The sequence below is a fragment of the Lepisosteus platostomus genome, chromosome 12 (assembly GCF_059453375.1).
Source record: "Lepisosteus platostomus isolate fLepPlt1 chromosome 12, fLepPlt1.hap1, whole genome shotgun sequence".
NCBI classification, from domain to species: domain Eukaryota; kingdom Metazoa; phylum Chordata; class Actinopteri; order Semionotiformes; family Lepisosteidae; genus Lepisosteus; species Lepisosteus platostomus.
The window spans coordinates 39202810-39223396 of NC_142622.1; the positions used below are offsets into that span (position 1 = coordinate 39202810).

Consider the following 20587-nt stretch of genomic DNA (forward strand, 5'->3'; position numbering starts at 1 on the left):
TGCAGCGAAATACTACTCCACTGACTTATAAGATACTTTCCCATGGGTTCACACATGAACGTTTTTCTCTTTTCCCAAGCAAGCTCAGTGGTACATTAAAAAAGAAGCAACACGGTAAATTTCTGAGCCTTTTCCCTTAGGTTTTTCCAGAAATACTGTACTGTATATACTGATGCACAATGGAGATAAAATATAAGTATTTATTTTACATCTATAGCTCAATGGGCACTAACAATATATTTAAATTTTAAGAGCAGAATGTGTTTGTTAAATAGTATTAGCAATACTGATAAAAATATTGAGCTTAATTCATTTTATTTCAGAAAAATGCCAGGTGCTCAGTTTATGGTATTTGAGTATAGGTAAAACTGCTCAAATAAGTTAAAAATCAAATACAAATAGCCATAAAAGAAACTAATTTAATTAATGTAAGAACAGCAAAAGATGTGACCATGCCTCAGTTGAGTAATGAAGATTACCTGTATGCAATCAGCGTGATTGAAGATGGCCTGTTTGAGAGTGGCTGCCCAGAGAATGAATGTTCTGCTTCAACAAACAGACTAGGCCAAGGAAAACAGTAAACTGACTCAGAGACTGTGAGTAACAGGCCACGTGCTGGATAACAGTGGGTCACCATACCAGCCCAGGATCATTACATCTGAGATATTTGCATAATTGTTTCCAAACTGCAATAGCTTCAGCATGAGGAATTTGATGATAAAATAGCCCACGCTTCAGCAGTATGATTGTAGCCCATTGTCTGCCTGAAAATGAGCTGCATTAAATTCATTCACCCCAGGTATTATTTATTTTGGTTATAAAAACATTTAAAACTCAAAGAAATATAAAGGTAGTGAGCATACACACTAGGTCTATCAATGGTTACACACAAATCTAAAAAGTTCAATTTTGTACAAACAAAATAGGATTTTACACCTTGGAAACCTCTATTTAAGGATCAGAAACAGTGTCTCTGGGTACTGTGTGAACTGTATAGTAGTATCTTAACACCAGATTTATACTGTACTGTATATGCAGTAGGTCAAAGATGGAATAATGCGTGTTCTAATTATGCAAATTAAACATTCAGGTTAAAGTTTTATGAACCGGTAATCTCCAGTATATTGTGTTAAAGGAAAGAAAGCTTTGAGTCAATTGATTAAAAACACAATCGGGATGTACTGTAGGATGCAAGTTTCCAACATGCATCACAGAACCATATGGGAGGATGGGGTAAGTGTGTCCCCATACGTTTATAGGGATTGACATTAGACTTCACAGCATTTTAATCCATTTTGAATTTTATAACAATCAGGCTCTTATACAAGAAATATAAACATGGATTTTTAATATATTTAGGCAAATATAATATTTTAATTGATATATAACAGTATACTGTTTTTTTTAACTTTATCAATTCAATTTGTTAAAGTGCCCACAATTATCATATTGAAACATTTTGTGTTTTTGTCTGTATCACAGTTAAAAAGTTGTTTTATTACATGATTACGGATCTCTTAAAATTAAGAGGAGATTGCTATCTCTCATCTGCCTCTCTTCTAGGTTAAGAGGTAGTGGCTTTGGGCTACAGTATACTCACAACTCTGCAATTTGAATGGGTAAACGCTAGAATATTTAATACTAATCCTCTAGAAAAATGTATTCTAACCCGTTACACAATGTGCACAAGCAACTCAACCAAGGCTTAGAAATGTGCTCATCATTCACAGGTTTTATTTAAAATGTTTAGAAATGCCATAGGGTATAATTCTACCAAGTGCTCTCAGCCCCCAAGTATGCCAAAGTAATGCCTACCTAGTTTTATGCATTATGGTTGTGTGTTGCATAGTGAACTGAAATAAGACTTTTTTTTTTCAGGGTCAAACTCAGACAAAATCAATTGCAAAATAAATGCTGTGAAATATCCACAATTTTCCAGTTACTGTATGCCAATTGTGTACATCCCTTACTTAGGAATAAAGAGAAATTAAACTCCAATGGCTTGAACTGTAAACTGGATGTAGTGTTTAACAGAAAAACAGCATTAAAGTAAGAAACAAAGAGTTATTAAATCCCTGGAGCATGCAAAATATTCTAAACATTACTTTAAAAACATCCTCATTTCACAGAGTAGTGCTGTATTAACATTACTAGTACAATGCTGCAGGGTCAAGGAACTTTATCTCAAGCAGAAACACTTGACATTTTAAATAGGGTTTGAAAATCCTTCAAGGAATGCTACATGAAAAAAAAAACCTATGCAGGACTGTAAGTGCTTTTTTATCCTGCAGGTTCACCAATAAGATTTATAGCACTGGAATAAGGTTGATAATATGTTATCATATATATGTTATCACACCCTCATACCTAAAGAAGGCTCCACGTCCGAAATGTTGTGTTTTCTTTCTTCTCTTTTCAGCATGGAATAAATCTATTACTTGCTCCTTTGCAATATATGTTATGGTTTAGGTAATCATGGAAGTATATAAAATACTATTTTTGGGCATATATTCCAGCAGCCTAACCAATTTCATCCTCTTTTCATAAAAAAGTATTTAGTGCAACCTTAATATTACCTTAATATTAAGAAAATATGGATCTGTCACTGCTATAACATGATTGGAAATAACAGAGATAAGAGAGAATTTAACACACATGTATAGTGCTGAATTAGTTTCTTCCATGGGACTGAGCAAAGAAAATGGAAAGATGATTTTATGATTTTGTAACCACAACTTTTCCCAATACAGAACTTGTTCTTTCCCATTATCTCTCGAATCATTTATGCAAGGAAATCTATCATCTTTGCAACAAAATGCTCAGATTTCACAGCAATATTTTAACTTCTGAATAATGTAAATAATTCTGACATGGTACAGGTTTTTGTGGCAAGTTTGCTCGCATTCAATCCTTTTCTTAATACAGTCCAGTATAGGTCTGGCCTTGTGGTTTGTCCTTTGTACTTTGATGTGGCTTATTTTTAGTAATGGCTTCCTTCCTGCCAACTGAAACATTTTGGATATTGTTGACTGATGGACATTTTCTCTCATCTAAGCAATTGCACTCCGTAGTTCTTCCAAAATTGTTGCTGGCCAAACAGTGCCACCTCTCACTACTTTCCTCCTTGCCCACTTGTTCAGTCTTGGCCTGGATCCACAGTGACTGGGTGATACAAAGCACAATACAGTGCTTCATGATTGAATAGATTGTGTTCACAGGAATAATCAGAATGACTTAAGACTTTATATTCATATTCATGGCTTTATCCCTTACTTGCTTTAAGAGCTCTTTTGTTATCATAGCACTTTCATCCCTACCCGCCCAAGAAACCACACAGACACAACCGTTTTTTATTCTAAAATCATGAGAACCACTTGACTAGCGGTGTGGCTCATTAAGGTAATTTAATAATCATGAATATTGCTGGTTCAAAGTGTCATGACTACAAGCTCTAAAACAACAAAATGTGAAAACTGTGGATGGGTCTGAATACTTTTGCTAGACACTGTACATAAAATGCTTACAGTAAGTCACAAGTGCTACCTTTGTAACATGTAATACAAAAAAAAGCACTGAAATACTGTTGCATAACAAAACACTTTACTGTTTTCTATAGAATTGTTCTCAATTTTTATTATTACATCCTTGGTTTTCTGTGAAGTCATACAGTAGTTCTACCATTAGATTTTTTACCCAACAACATATATCTGCTTTCCGCTCATCTTCCATTTAAAACTGTGGAGCCAAATTTTATAAAGGGAACTCAATTAATAAAATGTTCAGATTTCACAGCAATGTTTTAACTACTGAATAACGTAAATCATTTTGAATTGTTGAGAAGGTTAAAAGCCCATGAAATTGATCTTTTTCCTGTCCTTTATGTTTTCGCATACAAGATCCTAAGTCCATACAACTATTCCTTTTAACCAATATAATTAGGTGCATATTGTAGATATTTAAACTAAGTCTGATTACAAAATAAACAGGATAATAAAAATTAAATAATTTTGTCTTTGATGGGGTTGGTCTAGATTTTTTTAAATCAGCTTGAGTCTGTCATCTCTTCTATATCTTTTTCTTTATCACCACAGAGGATCAATAACCATTTGACTCATGAGTGTTGATTTCCAAGCTGTCTTGTGTCCTATAATATACACTATAGCATCCAATTAAGATAATCTAAATTAACCCAATCAACACTAAAAGCAGGCCCAAGGCACCCATACACTCTAATACACTGAAATCGATGCAACATCTTCTTGGTATTCTTGTTTTTGAAAAATGCAATTGAAAGGGTTCTAATGATGATTCATTATCATACCTTGGGAGTTAAATCGCATGCTGGAAATCTCTACATTGTGGTATAAGATTTGTTGTTGTAAAAATGAACCGTGTCATCTGTGAAGACTTCATCAAAGGTTTGGGTCAGTAAGAGAGAGCAGAAATGAGGCAAAATGACAAATAAGGAAAACAAAAAGCAGATAATGTTAGGATGGGTAGGGGGATGTGAAAGGGTGGAATAAATAATTCAAGAGGTCATGTAGAAGGAAGAAATTGGTATAGAATATAAAAGAAGAAATTAAAACAAGGTACTGTAGTAAATCTTTTAGTTTTGCTTTGCTTAAGTATAAATCTGCCATAATTCAGGTATATGTTGCTTGTAAGGAGCTTTTGGAAAGTTGGTAATAATTACATTGAATGAAAAATCTACTCAATAAAAGTTACTACAGAAATACCAGAAACGGACTTTGAAACTCTTGAATTGTAATTCAGATGACATTTTCCCAGTCAAAATATATATGTGTATTGAAAGCATACTTACTGTAAATGGATTAGCAGTAATTGTCCATCTACTCAGAACTATCCTTATGACAGCCAAGTACGCCTTGGTAAAGCCATAACAAGAGGGTTTCAATGCAAAATTAAAGAAGGCCATTTATAGAAGCATACAGTCAAGGAACGGCATATAAAATCAATAATTTTGTTTGCTCCCAGTGGTCTACTCATTCCAAATGAATAAAACAGGGATAACTGTAACATATATTCAAATCTCTGACATACTGTACTACATACCTGCCACAATTTTCACAAAAAGCCTTGTAAATATAAATATGACATCATTTTGTGAACAAAACAAATATTTATGTAAATTACATTTTACAAACTGTATGGTTTGTTATTCACATCATATTTGCATCAGTATTCTAGCCTGTGATGGAAATATTTGTCATAGATGACAACTGGTCATTTTATATAATTTCATAGTCTGAACAGGTCTTTATACAGTATATATATATATAATTAGGAAGCTTGTGAAGAGATTCAACATAATATGCTATATCAATCAAATCGTGAGGGCAGTGCGTTTGTCTTATCATGCTCATTGTCTATAGACCCATAGACATTAACAGTTAACTATCAACATGTTATATAACATAACATTATAAAACATTAACCATCAACAAGAATGTAAAGCCCCCTAGAAAGGTACAATTGAATGTAGCCAAACAAAATTAATATTACGTATCCTTGGGAGGAAAGCAGAGGATTCAGGGAAAATCCATGTGAACAAAGAAAAGATTAATTCAGCTGGAACTGAACCTTGGACCAGCAACTGTGTGCCACTGCTGCTATCCATTGTATTGTTCTGGGCCACCCTTTTGTAAATTTCAACCAGGACACAAAGTTCTGCATTTCAAACAAATTAATATTGTGGACTATTACTTGCCAGACTACAGTATTCAGAAATACAGTACATTATAGCTGAATTCATTTACTAAATGTCATATCAATAAGGCCCATTTTCTTGAACATCTCCAGAATGCAAGAGTTAAAATCATCTATGTATAATATTTATGCAAAAAGCTTATGTTTTACCCCATTTTCAGTGCATGTGGTACATGGGAAATATCACATTCCAATAATTAAAAAATTTATATAACAATATTTTAAGCAGAATATAATATGATGTCACATACCTTTTACAGTAAAACATTTTAATATTTTGGAAATCAAAATATTATTTTCTTATTACCACTTAGGTATATGGAAACTGTTATTTTAAATGCATTTGATTAAAGATTTGAAGGATACCTCTTATTTGACGGCACATAAAACCAATTAAATATCAAGGTAATATCAAAGATCCTCATTAAATTGCTGCTTTCCTCTAAACATTCACCAATTCACTTGCTCCAGGCTGCATATATAAATATGTAGTGCACCTGGAGGCAAGTCCCTAATGATCCCTTATTTGTGAAGAGGCAGAAATCTGACTCCCAGATGAACAAGCCAGAACAGTGTTTTAAAAAGAAAAACTCCAGGAAGGGGAAAGGTTATAATCAATAAAACATATCATGATTAAAAAAAAAAGGTGATGGAGGTTTTTACAAGATGCGGGAGAAAAATAGTTCAAGGAGGTCACTTGCTCTACACCGTTAGTCTTTTATATAGTGTGAACAGCTCTTTATTTCAAATTTGCAACTTTACAAGTAATACATCCACCGACAGACAGTTTTATGTTGTAGAACAATCTCTTGTAAATGATTTTCTACCAAAAGGTCAAAGGACTTCATTCAAAAATAACCGGGATATAGTATAGAAATAAGTTTGTGACTGACCCTGATGGTATACTAATATACTGTACGCAGTACTAAAAATAACATCCTTGTGGTCTCTTAGGTACTGTATATTCACCAGGAGCCTACTGGGAAAAAATACTCCACAACATTTGCTCATTTTGATTTAATAATGCCTGCAACCTCCAATGTAAATACATTATTTCCAACCAAGGACCAGTATTAAGAATTCACAAACTTTGCATTCCAATCTATGAGTCCAATCTATGGGTCATTTACCCCAAGGAGAAAAAAAATAACAGTATGACTCTATTTCCTAATATCCAGATAAAAAATTATGAATAGTACAACATTGCCCATTTTGTGGAATGTACAGTATCAGGAATGTTTTGCAAGCACAGGCTGAGCTTTATGTTCAAGGAGATGTGATTTGAAACTTTGCTAATGTCAATGAACCCGCTGGGACCATAGTTCCTCAAGGGGTCAACACAGTGTCACTAAAATCAGGGTTAAAATTCTTCAAGCAGACCTTACTCAGCTCCTTTCACAGTAACAACTGTACACTAGTGATGATGGAAGTGAGAAACGCCCAACTCCTCCAATCAGTACCAAACGTCCTTTAAGTCAATGCAGAGATTGTAACCTGTCATAATGATGAACAGACTCAAAGGGTGGGTGAGTCACAAGATCTTGCCTGCACTTCCTCATTTTATCAGTTTGAGAACACAAGCTGTCATTTTAAGTTAAAAGGCAAAGAGATAACTTTTTATACATTTGGTGTATATATTTGTCATTCTGACATTTTTTAATCAATACTCTGAATTCTGCATAAGTAAAAGTAGAAGCTAAACTATTAGACAGTTAGGTAATAATAAAGCTTGAAAATACTGAAAAAGAATTTCACTCCTGAATAATTTCAATATATAATTCATCTCCACCTTTTCAACATTATTTTTAAATTTAGGAGAGATTCAAAGTGGCATTTTTATTGAAACACCAATGAAATTAATACCTACAGCCAGCAAGAACATGTTTCAGTTTTTGTGATATAACATCTACTTAGTAAGGCATTCCCAGAAACAAACATTTATTCAAAATGTGTGTGGTACTCTAGATAAAATAAAGTGTGGTACAGTATAAACACATCTTAATCTCCTGAGAATGTTTGAGTACCACATTGTAACAACCACCATTTTGTTGAATGGCAAATTCTCTCTTGTGCCACAATCCTGCAGAAATCTGAAATTTGAAATAAATGCATTAGGCTCCGACTCCATTGTGAATCAAGGTTCTAAGAGACGGTGTTTAATATACCTGGTATACAATGAAAATAAAAATGAACTTCTGGATCAGAATTCAGGTAGTCCACTGTTACACAGGAATGTAAGGTTTTCATAGAATTCAAATATTCAAAAACCTTCAACTTTGATTTTACAAATAAACTCAATTCAATTGACAGTGTGCTGTCACTTCACATTAGATGTTAAAGATCTGATGACCATAGCCTTCAGAATATATTAAGGTAATAAGGTATAACTGCACTGTAAATTAAGAAAGACTTATTACCAATGTGCTGTATCGTTTCTTTAATTTTTGGCCAGTTTACAATTTATAAATCCTTTTCATCAACAAAATTAATTGTACACTTTTGATGTTATTTAACCAAGCTTTATTAAACTACATATAGTACATATTTACATAATAAAACCAGTGTCAAAGTAAAAGAATGAATGAAATAAAAAAGTACCTCACATTACTGGATGGTTTTACTTTTCAGTAATGCAGTGTAAGCTTAAAAGTAACTCATAATTTGATCACTTCAAACATGAATTCAATCATTTTCTGGATTGTTGAAATTCTATCCATTTGGTTAACTAACTCCAGATGAAATGATCCAGACATACAGTAGTTGTCCCCAAGTGTTTCACTTTGCAAGGCCAAAAGCACTGCCAGTTTTTAATTGCCCATGCGTAAAAATAATTACAACTGAGCTACTTGTTAGGATAATCAGATGTACCATAAACTTAACTCCATCTTGTTAACTTCCCCAAATCACCAACAATTAGTGTCACTGACTGGATCAAAAGAGGACCTGCCAAGATAATCTCCAGTCAAACTCATTCATGTGATATCAATGACATACTGTATGGCCCATTACTATGTAATAAAGCAGGACCAAGCACCAGCTAAAGACATGGATATTGGACATTGAACCCCAGACAATGGTCTTTGCCATGCATTTGTAAAGGATAAATAAAGAAAAAAATATCAAATTTGAAACTATACCTGGCACTCTGTTATGGAACATTAAGAAACCAGAAACTCTTGTACAGTATGCTTAAATACGAAACCAGTAACAATGTTCAAAGATTAGACAACTTCATTACACTACAACTAATGAAATGTCATTCTGGTCCTCCAGAATGTTCCCCACAGCTTTTTAATAAAAATATTGCACCTTCAAAATGAATCTTCTACAATGATTAATATGACCAGAATAACTGAACATTACCAACTGTTGAAAACCACCTACTGTAAATACTCAAAAATGGAAAAGAAACAACAACAGTAGACCAATAATCCATCTAGTGACATGATATTCTATTTAGAATAGAAAAAAAAAAAACGACTTGGATTATTATGCAGTCAGCTTTAAGTAAACACTCTCGCGTCAGCTACCTTCCCTGTGAAATTACTGGTCTAAAATGCTGAACTTGATTTATTAAATGGTCATTGCGTTTAATAGGAAGACCCAGATACTGGCAGCTGCGTCCACTGTCAAAAGGAAAAATATTTATCCCAGTGACAAAGTTCATTTATTTTTTTTTGCTGTCAAGCAGAATGACTGTTCTGGATGCATTTCAAAATAAAAAAGCATTTATTAACTTGATTTACAAACCATACACTGCTTTATTGCCTGGGTTATGCACACCTCAGTCTAGAACTGAAACTTCAAAAATGACATCATTAAAAGTATATTTAAAATTGCTATTTGAAAAATTCAATTTTAAAGTTAAGTGAGGAATCACAAAATAGATGTATCACGGCATCTTAACTACCGCTTAAATAAAGTACCTCTATGTTGAGGTGAATCAGGGTTTTGTATATCTTATGAGTCTCTGAAAAGGCAGGCGAGAAGCAGTCAACAAGCAGTAAATGCAATAAGATAGATCCCAGGGGAAAAATGTTACTTGTCATGTCTACATTTTCTTATTAGAAGCAAGTCCATGTAATGAACTTTACACTGATAAAGAACTTTGTAGAATGCAACTTTATGTACAACCACACAGAATATTCAGACTGCAGTTTATGCAGCTCTAGCATTGAAAAACAGTTTAGTTCTGAATTATTCCCATCTAAAGCTTGATATTCTGAAAAAAAAACGTACTGTAAATACATAACAGGACTGAAAAAGGTGACATCACACTCTTGCAACCACCCAGTCTTGTGGTTTTGAGAAACACACTGCTGCTTTGAGATTGGTATTGTTTGATTCTGAAGTCACAGTTGCCTGTGTGTGGCTGGGATTAAAGTGCAGAACATCACTCATTAAACATACACAAAAAATAGTGACATATTTTCAATTAAAAGCTGAACATGGAACTACACAGTAAAACAAGTGCCAGTGCTAATAAGAAGTACAAACTAGAAGAAACTCAATCTTCAGACAGAATTAAATTAGTTGGGAGGGACATGAACTTTTAATTTTTCCCCCTAAGTTGCACAAGGGAAGTGCAGATAATTGGCATGCGATATTAAGGTGAATCTAAAATGGAGATCGGAGAATGGCAATACTTTAGAGAATAACAAAAAATCCTCTATTAAACTTCAGAGGATATGGAATAGTAAGCACATTTTTTGTAATTTGCTCAGCCAAACCATCAACTGCTGCTGTAAATGCCAGAGCACCTCACAACACAAGTACAGGACATTTCTGACTATCTAAAGGCCAAGGAATGAGAAGACCAAAATATACTCAATCCTAACAATATAAAATATTAAAGACAATAATGGCCTTCAAATATGTGATGTGCTCAGCATTGTTCTTCTTCAAAATTGAAATGACATCTGTGAAAACTGCCACAGAATCCTATTCTTCCATACGTCTTGCATGCATGGAGCTTTGAACCCTAATGGACAGGGCTCTAAATCAGAGAAACTGACAGAGAGGAACTTGTCCCAGTCTGTCAAAGGATTAAGGATGAAACAGTCTTTCCAGGCAGTATCATTTAACATCACATCGCAAAACAATTTTGTTCCTCTCCAGAAACTGGAAATGGTCAGGCAGGACTTAGTTGGACGCTCAAGACAGCACTTCCCAGGAGACCACTGTCCCAGATACTGATACAATCAGTAACCATGTTACCAGAAACACAAGAAAAAGCAAAAGAGAAGTGGTGGTGTTTGGAGACTCTCATCTTAAAAATTAAGTGCAATGAGATATGCAGTATGGATGCCTTGTCAGCAACATTATACAGTGTCTCAGAAGATAAAGCAGCTGATATCTAAAAATTAAAAAGGATCCCAGCAAGGCTACTTGAAGTCTCTGTGGTCCCTGTTTATGTTAGGACACAGGACACATGACACTGACATAATGAGAACACTGTTAAAAAGAAACCTTGTATTCAAGATAAGAAAAAAGACATTTTTGGGGGTCCTTCCTAGACCATGGAAATGTGTAGAGTTGAAAACACTAAGAAGTGAACACAGTGTGTGGCTGAATCCATGACATGCTAGAGAAGGCTTGCTATAGTCAGTGCTACAAACAAACGTCATGGAACACATTTAAATAATACATATTCCAATAGGCCTAAATTTGGTGCCTTTAGCTCATTTGAAGTGAGTAGATAATTGATCCAAAGATCTCAGCCAGCTATTTTGTGAAAAAAACCATGAGTCTTACAGTAGCTTCCAGAACATTGTTAAGTATATTGTTGCTTATTCCTATGGGTAAAGAAGTGTCTCCTATTATGCAGTTTAAACAAACTTCCACATAGTTTCCACTTGTGTCCTTTGGTTCTTGTTTCAGTCATTATCTAAAGCAGTCCAATAAGGTGACTTTCAATGCCTTTCAGGATTTTGAATACTGTGATCTATTAATTGACGCAACATTAAATAGATTATTGATCTAATGATGAATAAGATCTTTTAGGGATCCTTCACCGTTCCTGAAATATAAATTATTTTTGTGGAAAACACAGTGCACTGACAGGTAGAATTACAGTTTCGGTGCATGCAATCCAATTAGGATAAAGAAAGCAATTCCTTTCTAAAACTAAAACATACGCCTTCAGGCATATTTTTGTGACTTTGATTATAATTTATTATACATTAAGGTGTATTTAAAGCGTCACAAGTTAAAAGGTGTGTTTACACAAAGCATTGTAGAAGTCAGGAACAACCTATCCAACCAAGTTATCAAAGCTTCTACAGCAGTGTTTCATGAAACGGTTAAATGGGATCTTCCAATCAATTAGCTAGTAGCACCAAAAAGAGCTCAATGTGCCTGAACGGCCCTACTCTTCTGTAGTTTTTCCAGTATTATTACATGGAAACTGGATATGTCCACAAAAAACAATGTTCTGCATCCAAGTGCTAGAAGGGTTACTGTGCATTTCAAGAATAGAAATCTGGCATACCCTGGATGTCCAAACAGTACAGAATGTTTTTTGTAATGAGAATACAGACACAAAACTCTCTTCATCCACACATATTGTTACTCAGTGTTTTTGTGTCACAGATCAGAACTGTTTATCTATAAAGTATAACTTCTTCCCAACAAAATGAATTTGCATTATAAGACGCATCATGAATCTGGAATATTGTAGTTGCTGATATCAGCAATGTCCACTCCAGAAACTAGAAAGCACTACGGGCAGAGAGAGATAACACTGGGGTAAAATAATGAAGCTACTGTATGTCCTCCTGTCGATGTCACTGATGAAGATACACAAGGCTCAGCAAAACATTAACCTCACTCATATGTTACACACTCTGACACACACAATTGCTTTCATTGCTAAACTAATAAGACTACTTAAACCAATATGGATGAGAAAAAGCAATAAACTTCATATTACTGTGAAAACAGAAAGTCACTTATGAACTGTGTATTACAATACTGATCATTAAAATGCACATAAAAATGAAAGCAAAAATGACCTCCAGGTTATGAAATGGGGCTAGTTATTACATTTCTTTATAAAACTGAAAATATTAATGGTGAATGAACATATTTCCAAGATAGTCTCTATATACGAAAACAGGATATTATTAAATGCTCCAAGAAGCTGGAAGCCTTCCGTGATGACCTGTATTAGTAACTGTCACCTTGTGTTCCTGCATTTATATATCGTTAAATACATTTCAAGCACATCATAAACCTAGAATGCATTAAAAACATAAAATATTGTGAAAAATTGCTGATGTCAGCAATGTCCACCAGAGGCTAAAAAGCACTACTGTATGAGCAGAGAGAATTGAAAATGCTGGGGAAAAGTAATGAAGCAATATCAGTTAACATTCTGACCCGTCTGTGAATTTATTTTTCCCCCCAATTTGTGTCTTATTTACCATTTTTATACTTATATTTAGTATCTTGAATTACTGTAAAAGGCTAGTAGAGGGTTTTACATGCTTTACATGGTTCACAAAATCCCTATACCCTGTGTAAATTGCAAGTTGACTGCAGTAATTTTGGCAGAATCAGTGCTTTTTATTTGCATGCTGTACACATGGAAACCCATGTGGACTTGTGAGTTTTAATATAGGTGACATGCCAATGCCGCTGGCTTTAATCATACTGCAATGATAACATAGCTCAGTGAAACACACCAGGACTGTTGCTTGCAGTAATACGGCAAAGTAAAGGAACTAGAGCAGGAATGAGCAATATTGGTCTTGGAGGGCCAGTGTGTCTCCAGGTTTCCAATCTAGCTCAACTCTTCATAACACAAAGCAGTCCATTAATGGTCTATTTGTATACATTTAATATCTTATCCCAGATCTTTAGGTGCTCGTGTTTCAAAGATATTTTGAAATCCAGGCTCTCCTGGACCAAGATTGGATACTGCTCAATTATGACATTTACAGTGAATCCATCCATTACAATGAGACTTCCAAAGAGCAACCAAATGGTTGATCACAGGCCCTTTTCACCATGTCTCGATTACTGCTTCTAATGACCCAGAAAAGACCATATTTACTAAAACTGTGTTTCAGTAGTTACACTATCTCTGTATAATACCTTACTAATTTGCATGACAATACTTGTCAGCACATGTCAAAGGTCACTCAAGATGTTCTGATTCAAACTGGAATCAACATTGACTTGCTGTATCACTGGATCTTAACCTAATCAAGCATCAAGTGGGACAAGTTGTGCTACTGCTCTGGCAGCTGTTTCAGGCTCTCAATGAAGGAATAACCATGGTCCATATACAATGTCAAAGACCACAAGGATGCTCTTCACACTTTTCTTTGTGCTGGGGCTAATAATATTTCATATATATTCCATATAATAAAATACAATTTTAACCTTGAATGCAAGGCAAAATGATACCTTTTAAAAAAACTTTTAATGATACTTTAAGTTAAAACTTACAGCAAGGTAACTAATAACATTAAAGTGTTTATGCAAAAGAACTTGATGATGAGCTACACTATATTTAAACAAATGGAATGCATGCTTGAAATGAGCAATCACGCTGAGAGAATGGATGCAATGTCAATGCTCTCTTTTAGAAATAAAATTAACAAACTAGATTTTAATATTAATTGAATTATTAGATTGCCAGAAGAATGATGCTCTTACTATACGCAGGTCACCTATACTATACTTAAATCACATGCATTTGTAGGTCAAATAATTCAACTTTAATAGTAGCCCCTGATCATTTAATTAGTTTTGGTGATAAAAAAATGTTTTGACTCCATGAAGTCAATAAGACAGGCTATGCTTTTATCCAATTTAAGATTGCAGCTAACAGCTCTCAAATAATCCTAATGAGTGCATTAATATTGCTTTTCACTATGAAACCAATGGAGCTTTTGATTGCATCTCTGAGCCATTATACATTCCTTACCACTCATGTTCCTCAGTTTTTATATGAAAATTATCCTTAGTCCTGGTTCTTATAGCTCACCATAGTCCAGTCTATATTAGGTCCCTGTAAATTATCAGCTAAAGACCTAAGAAGGGTTACTTTGTTCCAGTTCAGACTGAGTAAAATCAATCCAACTTCTTCCCTCAGGCTATAGGTTGCTAATGATAAAGACCTTCTTTCTGGTGGAGACTCATTACAATAAGATTATAGTTTCTCAGTTTTTTTCTTTCTTTGCAAATGATGTTATGCTAGATAAACAAACTTGAGCACTATCACGGGTCATGTTATTTCTGGAACCAGACTGGGTTCACTCAGTCATTGCCTGGATTGCAAGATGAGTCCTATAATTCAGAGATCACTGCTCTGATTGCAGACCATTTTCCCCGATGACTTTGCCTTGGCCAATTAGCAATGTTAAATTGGTGTCTGAATGTGATAATGCTGCCTGTATTTGTCTGGATAGAGCCAGAAAGAGATCATTGCCTAGCACACAGCAGCAAATTTTCTGGCTGGTTAGACAACTGCAGGGTAGGGTACTGTCAAAATAAACTCTACCTTTCTTTCAATAAATGCTTAAAGGATAATCCAGGAGATAATCAAGAATAAAATAAAGAGTGGTTCTAGCTACAGATAAGTCTAATACTTTAGTTCTTACATACAGTATGAAGCAACTTTAGTTAAAGGTGAGAAGGGTTTGCTAGTATCACCTGAAGGTACAGTACAGTAGCTCACACCTTCTCATGAAGGTTTCTTTCCAGTAGATCTAGCCTGACCACGTAAGGCCAGAATCATCCTTGCTCCTTCTACTTTTCTCTGCAAGATAGGGAATTATCTTCCTTTAAAATAATCTTTTGTTTCATGCCCTTTGAAATACTAAGGTTTATGCCTCTCCTGAGGAATCTAGACATATTGCAAATACTGTTCTTTTCATGACTGTTAATTATGACTACAGACAGATCATGTTTTGCCATGGCTAGTTAATAAGTGGTGGGAATAGCATGCCTAAGTGTAACTTCTATTGGAGAAATGTGAAAACACCAGAAAGAAATGACAACAGCCAAAAGACAGAAGAGCCAAATTAAAATTAAATTGCACATTTCATGAACCAGGGGATGCATTTGTCCCCTTGGAGCTGCTCTAATATGCCTCAGAGTGAAGAGGTAACACCTCATACACAAGTACTATCCTGTGCATATTTGCTTCCATGATTTTAAAGTGATTTTCAAGACTTGTCTACATCTTTGCAGAACAATTTGCTTAATCTTTAGACTTTTGGGAGATAAACTGCCAATATATGATGAGCTCACCCTGTTACGAGCCAAACACAGAAAATAATTGTTGTCCTACTGTACTTTGTTCCAAAAATTCCAAACCAACCAACCAACCACATGACCAACTCAAAGTCCATGAATTCTGGCGAACATCCTTCTGGAGTCATGGCTTTCTAAAGACTGGCGCCTCCTTCGGCATTCACCACTTCTAATAGCTATCATCCATGTGCTCATTATGTTACTGGAATACTCTAATTGAATCTCAGGGGGTGTCTGCTTATCTTTGGTAAATCTCAGCACATGTGGAAAACTTCATTTACACAGTGCACTGAAAAAACAAGACTCATAAAAAAAAGAATCAGGAATTAATAATTGTAATATAAAACAAATATAAAATTAAAAACTGAAAGAAATATGAAATCAAAACTTGAAAAACTCTTGAGCACATAATACTTACTTGACATAGGGTTAGTGTCATAGCATTACTGGGAATGAAATCAAATTTCTTTATTTACAGTCTAGTAGAGAACTTGCCACTGTTGCATGGATTTTATATTGGTTGAATATGCATTTTGCTATCAGTTACTAACAAAGTGATGCTTTGTAAATTTCAAATATGTTTCACGACTGGGCTTTGGGTTATCACTTAAAGAAGCTGAAGACAGTTTTTTTTTTAACTTATTTGGTTAAATTGCCCTACTGCAATGTTTTCCCATCTTTGAAGAATGACAAAGCAAAAGGCTATATTTCTCCTATTTAGAACAATTCAATCTCCCATCTCCACCTCATGACACTATCCAATTTGTACTGTTCAATTGGAATCACATACTGTAAATTGCAAGAAAATGGTGCCACCTGTCATAGATTCAAAACAGTGCACATGTGGAAGCTACTTGGGTATTAAACTTCTTCTGTGGGTGCTTTAGAAGCCAGATTTCAATCTTCTAATTGAAAAAGGGTCTGAATATGAGCATCTTGAAAGTATGATTTGCAGATATGCACTAATAAAGCAAGATTTGAAATAAACTTAATTCATAAAGTGTCGTATCACTAATATTCACATTAGGGAACTATCTTTCCTTTAAAAAAAATCTATAGTATTTCTCTGATAAATCTTGACTGTTTTCAAATTAATATATCTTGACCAAAGTATAAAGCTTTTAAGAGCAAGGTGTCGCCCAGTTTGAAATCAATATAATTTCACACAAAATGTATCTGTTAACGCAAAAATCACATTTGGCACAAAACAACCTGATTTTATCAGTCACATTCTACCCATAGCACAGACAAACATTTCATAATTAATAACGAAAAATTATATTTCACAGCATGATGCTGTACATACAGTACAATATAAAGACGACGCCTTGTGTTAGCTTGTCACTGCCTACTCTATTGCATGAGATTAGAAACACTCATTCACTGAGTATACTTTTTTTTTCGCTGCAGCTTAGTGCAAGTCAGAATTCAGGTGCCTGCCTATTATCGTCCAGTATGGTACAGTACCAACCAATTCATTTCATAAAATTATTTTCATCTGTTTTATGGCCCTTAGCTGCGCACGAACTGGATATGTGGAAATTAAACTTGAATGAAGCAATATAAGGTAATATTACAGGCCGATTCAAGTGGGACCCCGTATTTGGGTGACTGCACAGTCACAGAACAAACGCTCATAATATGAGAGGCTACTGAAAGTAACTGCCAGTTTAGAGCGGTCAGCACGCAACGAGAAGGGAAATCAGTTTGTCTTTTATGCAATGCACGTACAGGAGCTTCCATCGACGAATGGCTAGAAGGTGTGTCATTTCACTCCGTTGCTGATTTAAGTAGCACACTACTTTGGTTACCAGACGCTCTTAATTTCTATATGTACTGTACAAAATCTTGTTAAATAACCATCACTGAGCCATTAAGCCATTTTTCTGTATCAAACTATACGCGTTTTAGTGAAGTTGTGTGCGGTGGTAGGGCAATACGTTCTCTCGCTTACAGTGCGATCAACATCAGAGGTACTTGGGTATCCTTTTCCACAGCAACAGCACCAATTCTTGATTCAGCAATAGAGGGAAGGTGGTTCTCTCTCAAACCTGCTTTGTCTACTGATCTTTTCTAAACAAACAAAACAGTCCCCTCCACCTAAGTAAATATACCAATTAAATGCTTTTCTATACAGCAGCAGATAGCGCTGAAAACGTATTACGCCACTTCAGAATTCTTTCAAGAACACCGCAACTGAGGGAAACGATAATACCAGAGCTCATAAGGAAGGATACTGTACCTTCCCTCTGTTATGGCAGTTTAATGTATGTGGTACAGCCTATTAATTATTTTCGATAATCTCTTACACTGCCACCACGCGTTAGATATCAACCAGGCACTAACGGTGACCGCAGTGTACAACACTTTAATCAATAAACATTTAATATTTAGAAATCCCTATTTTTAATTTTAAAAAACGAATGAAACACTTAATTATATGAATATATAAGGATTGTGCAATAAGAAATTCCAACTCCTTCCTGTACTTTAATATTACAAGCTGAAAACTGAATGCCATGATAGAGATTATACATTTAAAGATACAGAAAGCGCATTTCACGAGATATTCGTGCGTCTGAAATTCCCATTAAAAAAAGTGCAGGTCGCAAACGCAAGACTAGCAATGTTTAATGACATATGGATGTAAACTAAAATGCTAGGCAGGTGGTAAGCACCAAGAAATATATTGTCCAGATAGTATATCATGAGGTAAACCCCCAACCTAATCAAACCCCAATTGTCATCACCAAGGAATGCAAATATGCTGCTTTTATGTAACATACCCAGTTGCAAATGCTACAATAAAGATTTTCAACTAGTAAAAGCAAAAATACAGCCAATGTGAAACCTTAATTTAGTCGTAAGCAATGTGAATCAGTTACGTAGTATCCAGGCTTAAACCGATATATCATTCAAATGAACCTTTCCAGGAAAATACAGCGATTACAGTCTGCAGAACTGGTCCAGATTCTGATGTCTCTTGCATTTTGGCTTTTACTTGATGCTGTAGCAATATCTTAATGAGTGAAATAAAATCAGAATAAGACGAGTTTCAGTTTCCAAATTATTTCAGTTATCTCATTATTTCAATAGTTGGAGCTATTAATACGCGCAACAGTTAAAACTGTATGAACCCGAGTTAAGAACCTCTTTCTGCACCGAACAGGGATCCACGTCTGATTTTTTGAGAACGTTTGCAGTCTGATGTTAAGATTTTTCATTTTCGTTGTTTCAAGTTAATGACCATGTACAGTATTCAATTATCCAATTAGAATATATAGCCTCGTCTAAAGGCTGCGTAATATATCAAGAACAGAAAAAATATGTGACGTTATCGACTTTACTATTTTGTGTTTTTCTTCATTATTTTCACTATAAAATCAGATAATCTGGGCACGAGTTCCCATGGGATATTGAAGAGCATAAACAGATTGAAGTGTGCTACCTTACGATTGGAAACAGGTTTCAGTTGAAAACTGAAACAATCGGCATATAGCGTAGCGCATACGCTAAATAATTGTACCAAAATAGCTTTTTTTCGTCGATTATTGGGGCGACTTTGATGTTTTAACTTATACATGTCAGATGTGAGGATCCTACAAAATAAACGAGAGTTGAAAAGGTGTTCGTAATGTAATTGTCCAGGTGACAATAAACACATTATTTGCAATACAGAATTGGTCATATTTAGAAGGATTTCACCTAAACGCAATAGGGGATATTCACGAACAATTCACTAGTTAATAGGCATACAAAGCAACTCACGTATCCGCTTGAGCATACTGCAAGAATATTTATTGAGCCCAAGCTCAATGCCTGCATTGAACGCCAAGCCTGGCAAGTAAATGCGTTTTCTTAACTCCAGCCTATTTTCACGCATTTTTGCAGCACAACCGAATATTCCCAAACAAAACATATAACACACTATTCTGTAAACATGTAGAAATCCAACAGAGTAGACTTACCTTGCACACATGTGATCATCATTAGAAAGACGAGATTCCAAAATATAACTCCAGTTTTAATCCCCATTTTTCTAGCTTGAAATAAGTCCATTCGTCCACATTTAATACATCCTCTCTTGAAAATTTTGACCAATTCCGTTGACCTGGCGTAAAACTCCTTTTTATTAATTGCTTTCATATTCACATCAAGCTAGTTAATTTCTATTCCTTGGCCAGGCGCAGTGTGGCTGCTACTGTGGTTGGTACGCGGTCACAGCTCGAAGTGAATGGTGTATCTGGGATACCACAGCAACCTTGACGAGGACTCAACCATCTCGCCAACAGGGGCACTAAGTCTTAGCTCTTCTCCAGCTACTTTTCCCCCTTCTCTTCTATCAAACAGAACACCACTCTCTTAACTGGTAATCATGCCAATATGTTCAATTAACTACCCACAATCAATCATTTGCATATAAAACCAAAACAAATAACTCAAGCAAAGGAGGCGTGCGGGCAGCTGGAGGGAGGTGCTCTCTATCAAATTCAAGTGCTCTTTTTTCTGGAGATCAATAGTGCCTATGCAAGTGATCCGGTAATAATAAAGACGGATGTTCCCGCGTGTAAATGAATTAAATGTATACCAAAAC

The 20587-nt window shown here is 35.1% G+C and overlaps 1 protein-coding gene across 5 annotated transcripts in view; it reads right to left on the bottom strand.

Moving 5' to 3' along the window:
- csmd3b (CUB and Sushi multiple domains 3b) overlaps positions 1-20205 on the bottom strand; it is a 561056-nt gene extending 540851 nt beyond the window's left edge. For all 5 annotated transcript variants that reach the window (XM_088601884.1, XM_088601883.1, XM_088601882.1 and 2 more), the window contains exon 1: positions 19962-20205. In XM_088601884.1, coding sequence (XP_088458010.1) covers positions 19962-20139 — 178 coding nt within the window. In that variant the 5' untranslated portion in view covers positions 20140-20205. The remainder of the gene's footprint in view (positions 1-19961) is intronic.
- Between the last annotated feature and the right edge of the window lie 382 nt (positions 20206-20587).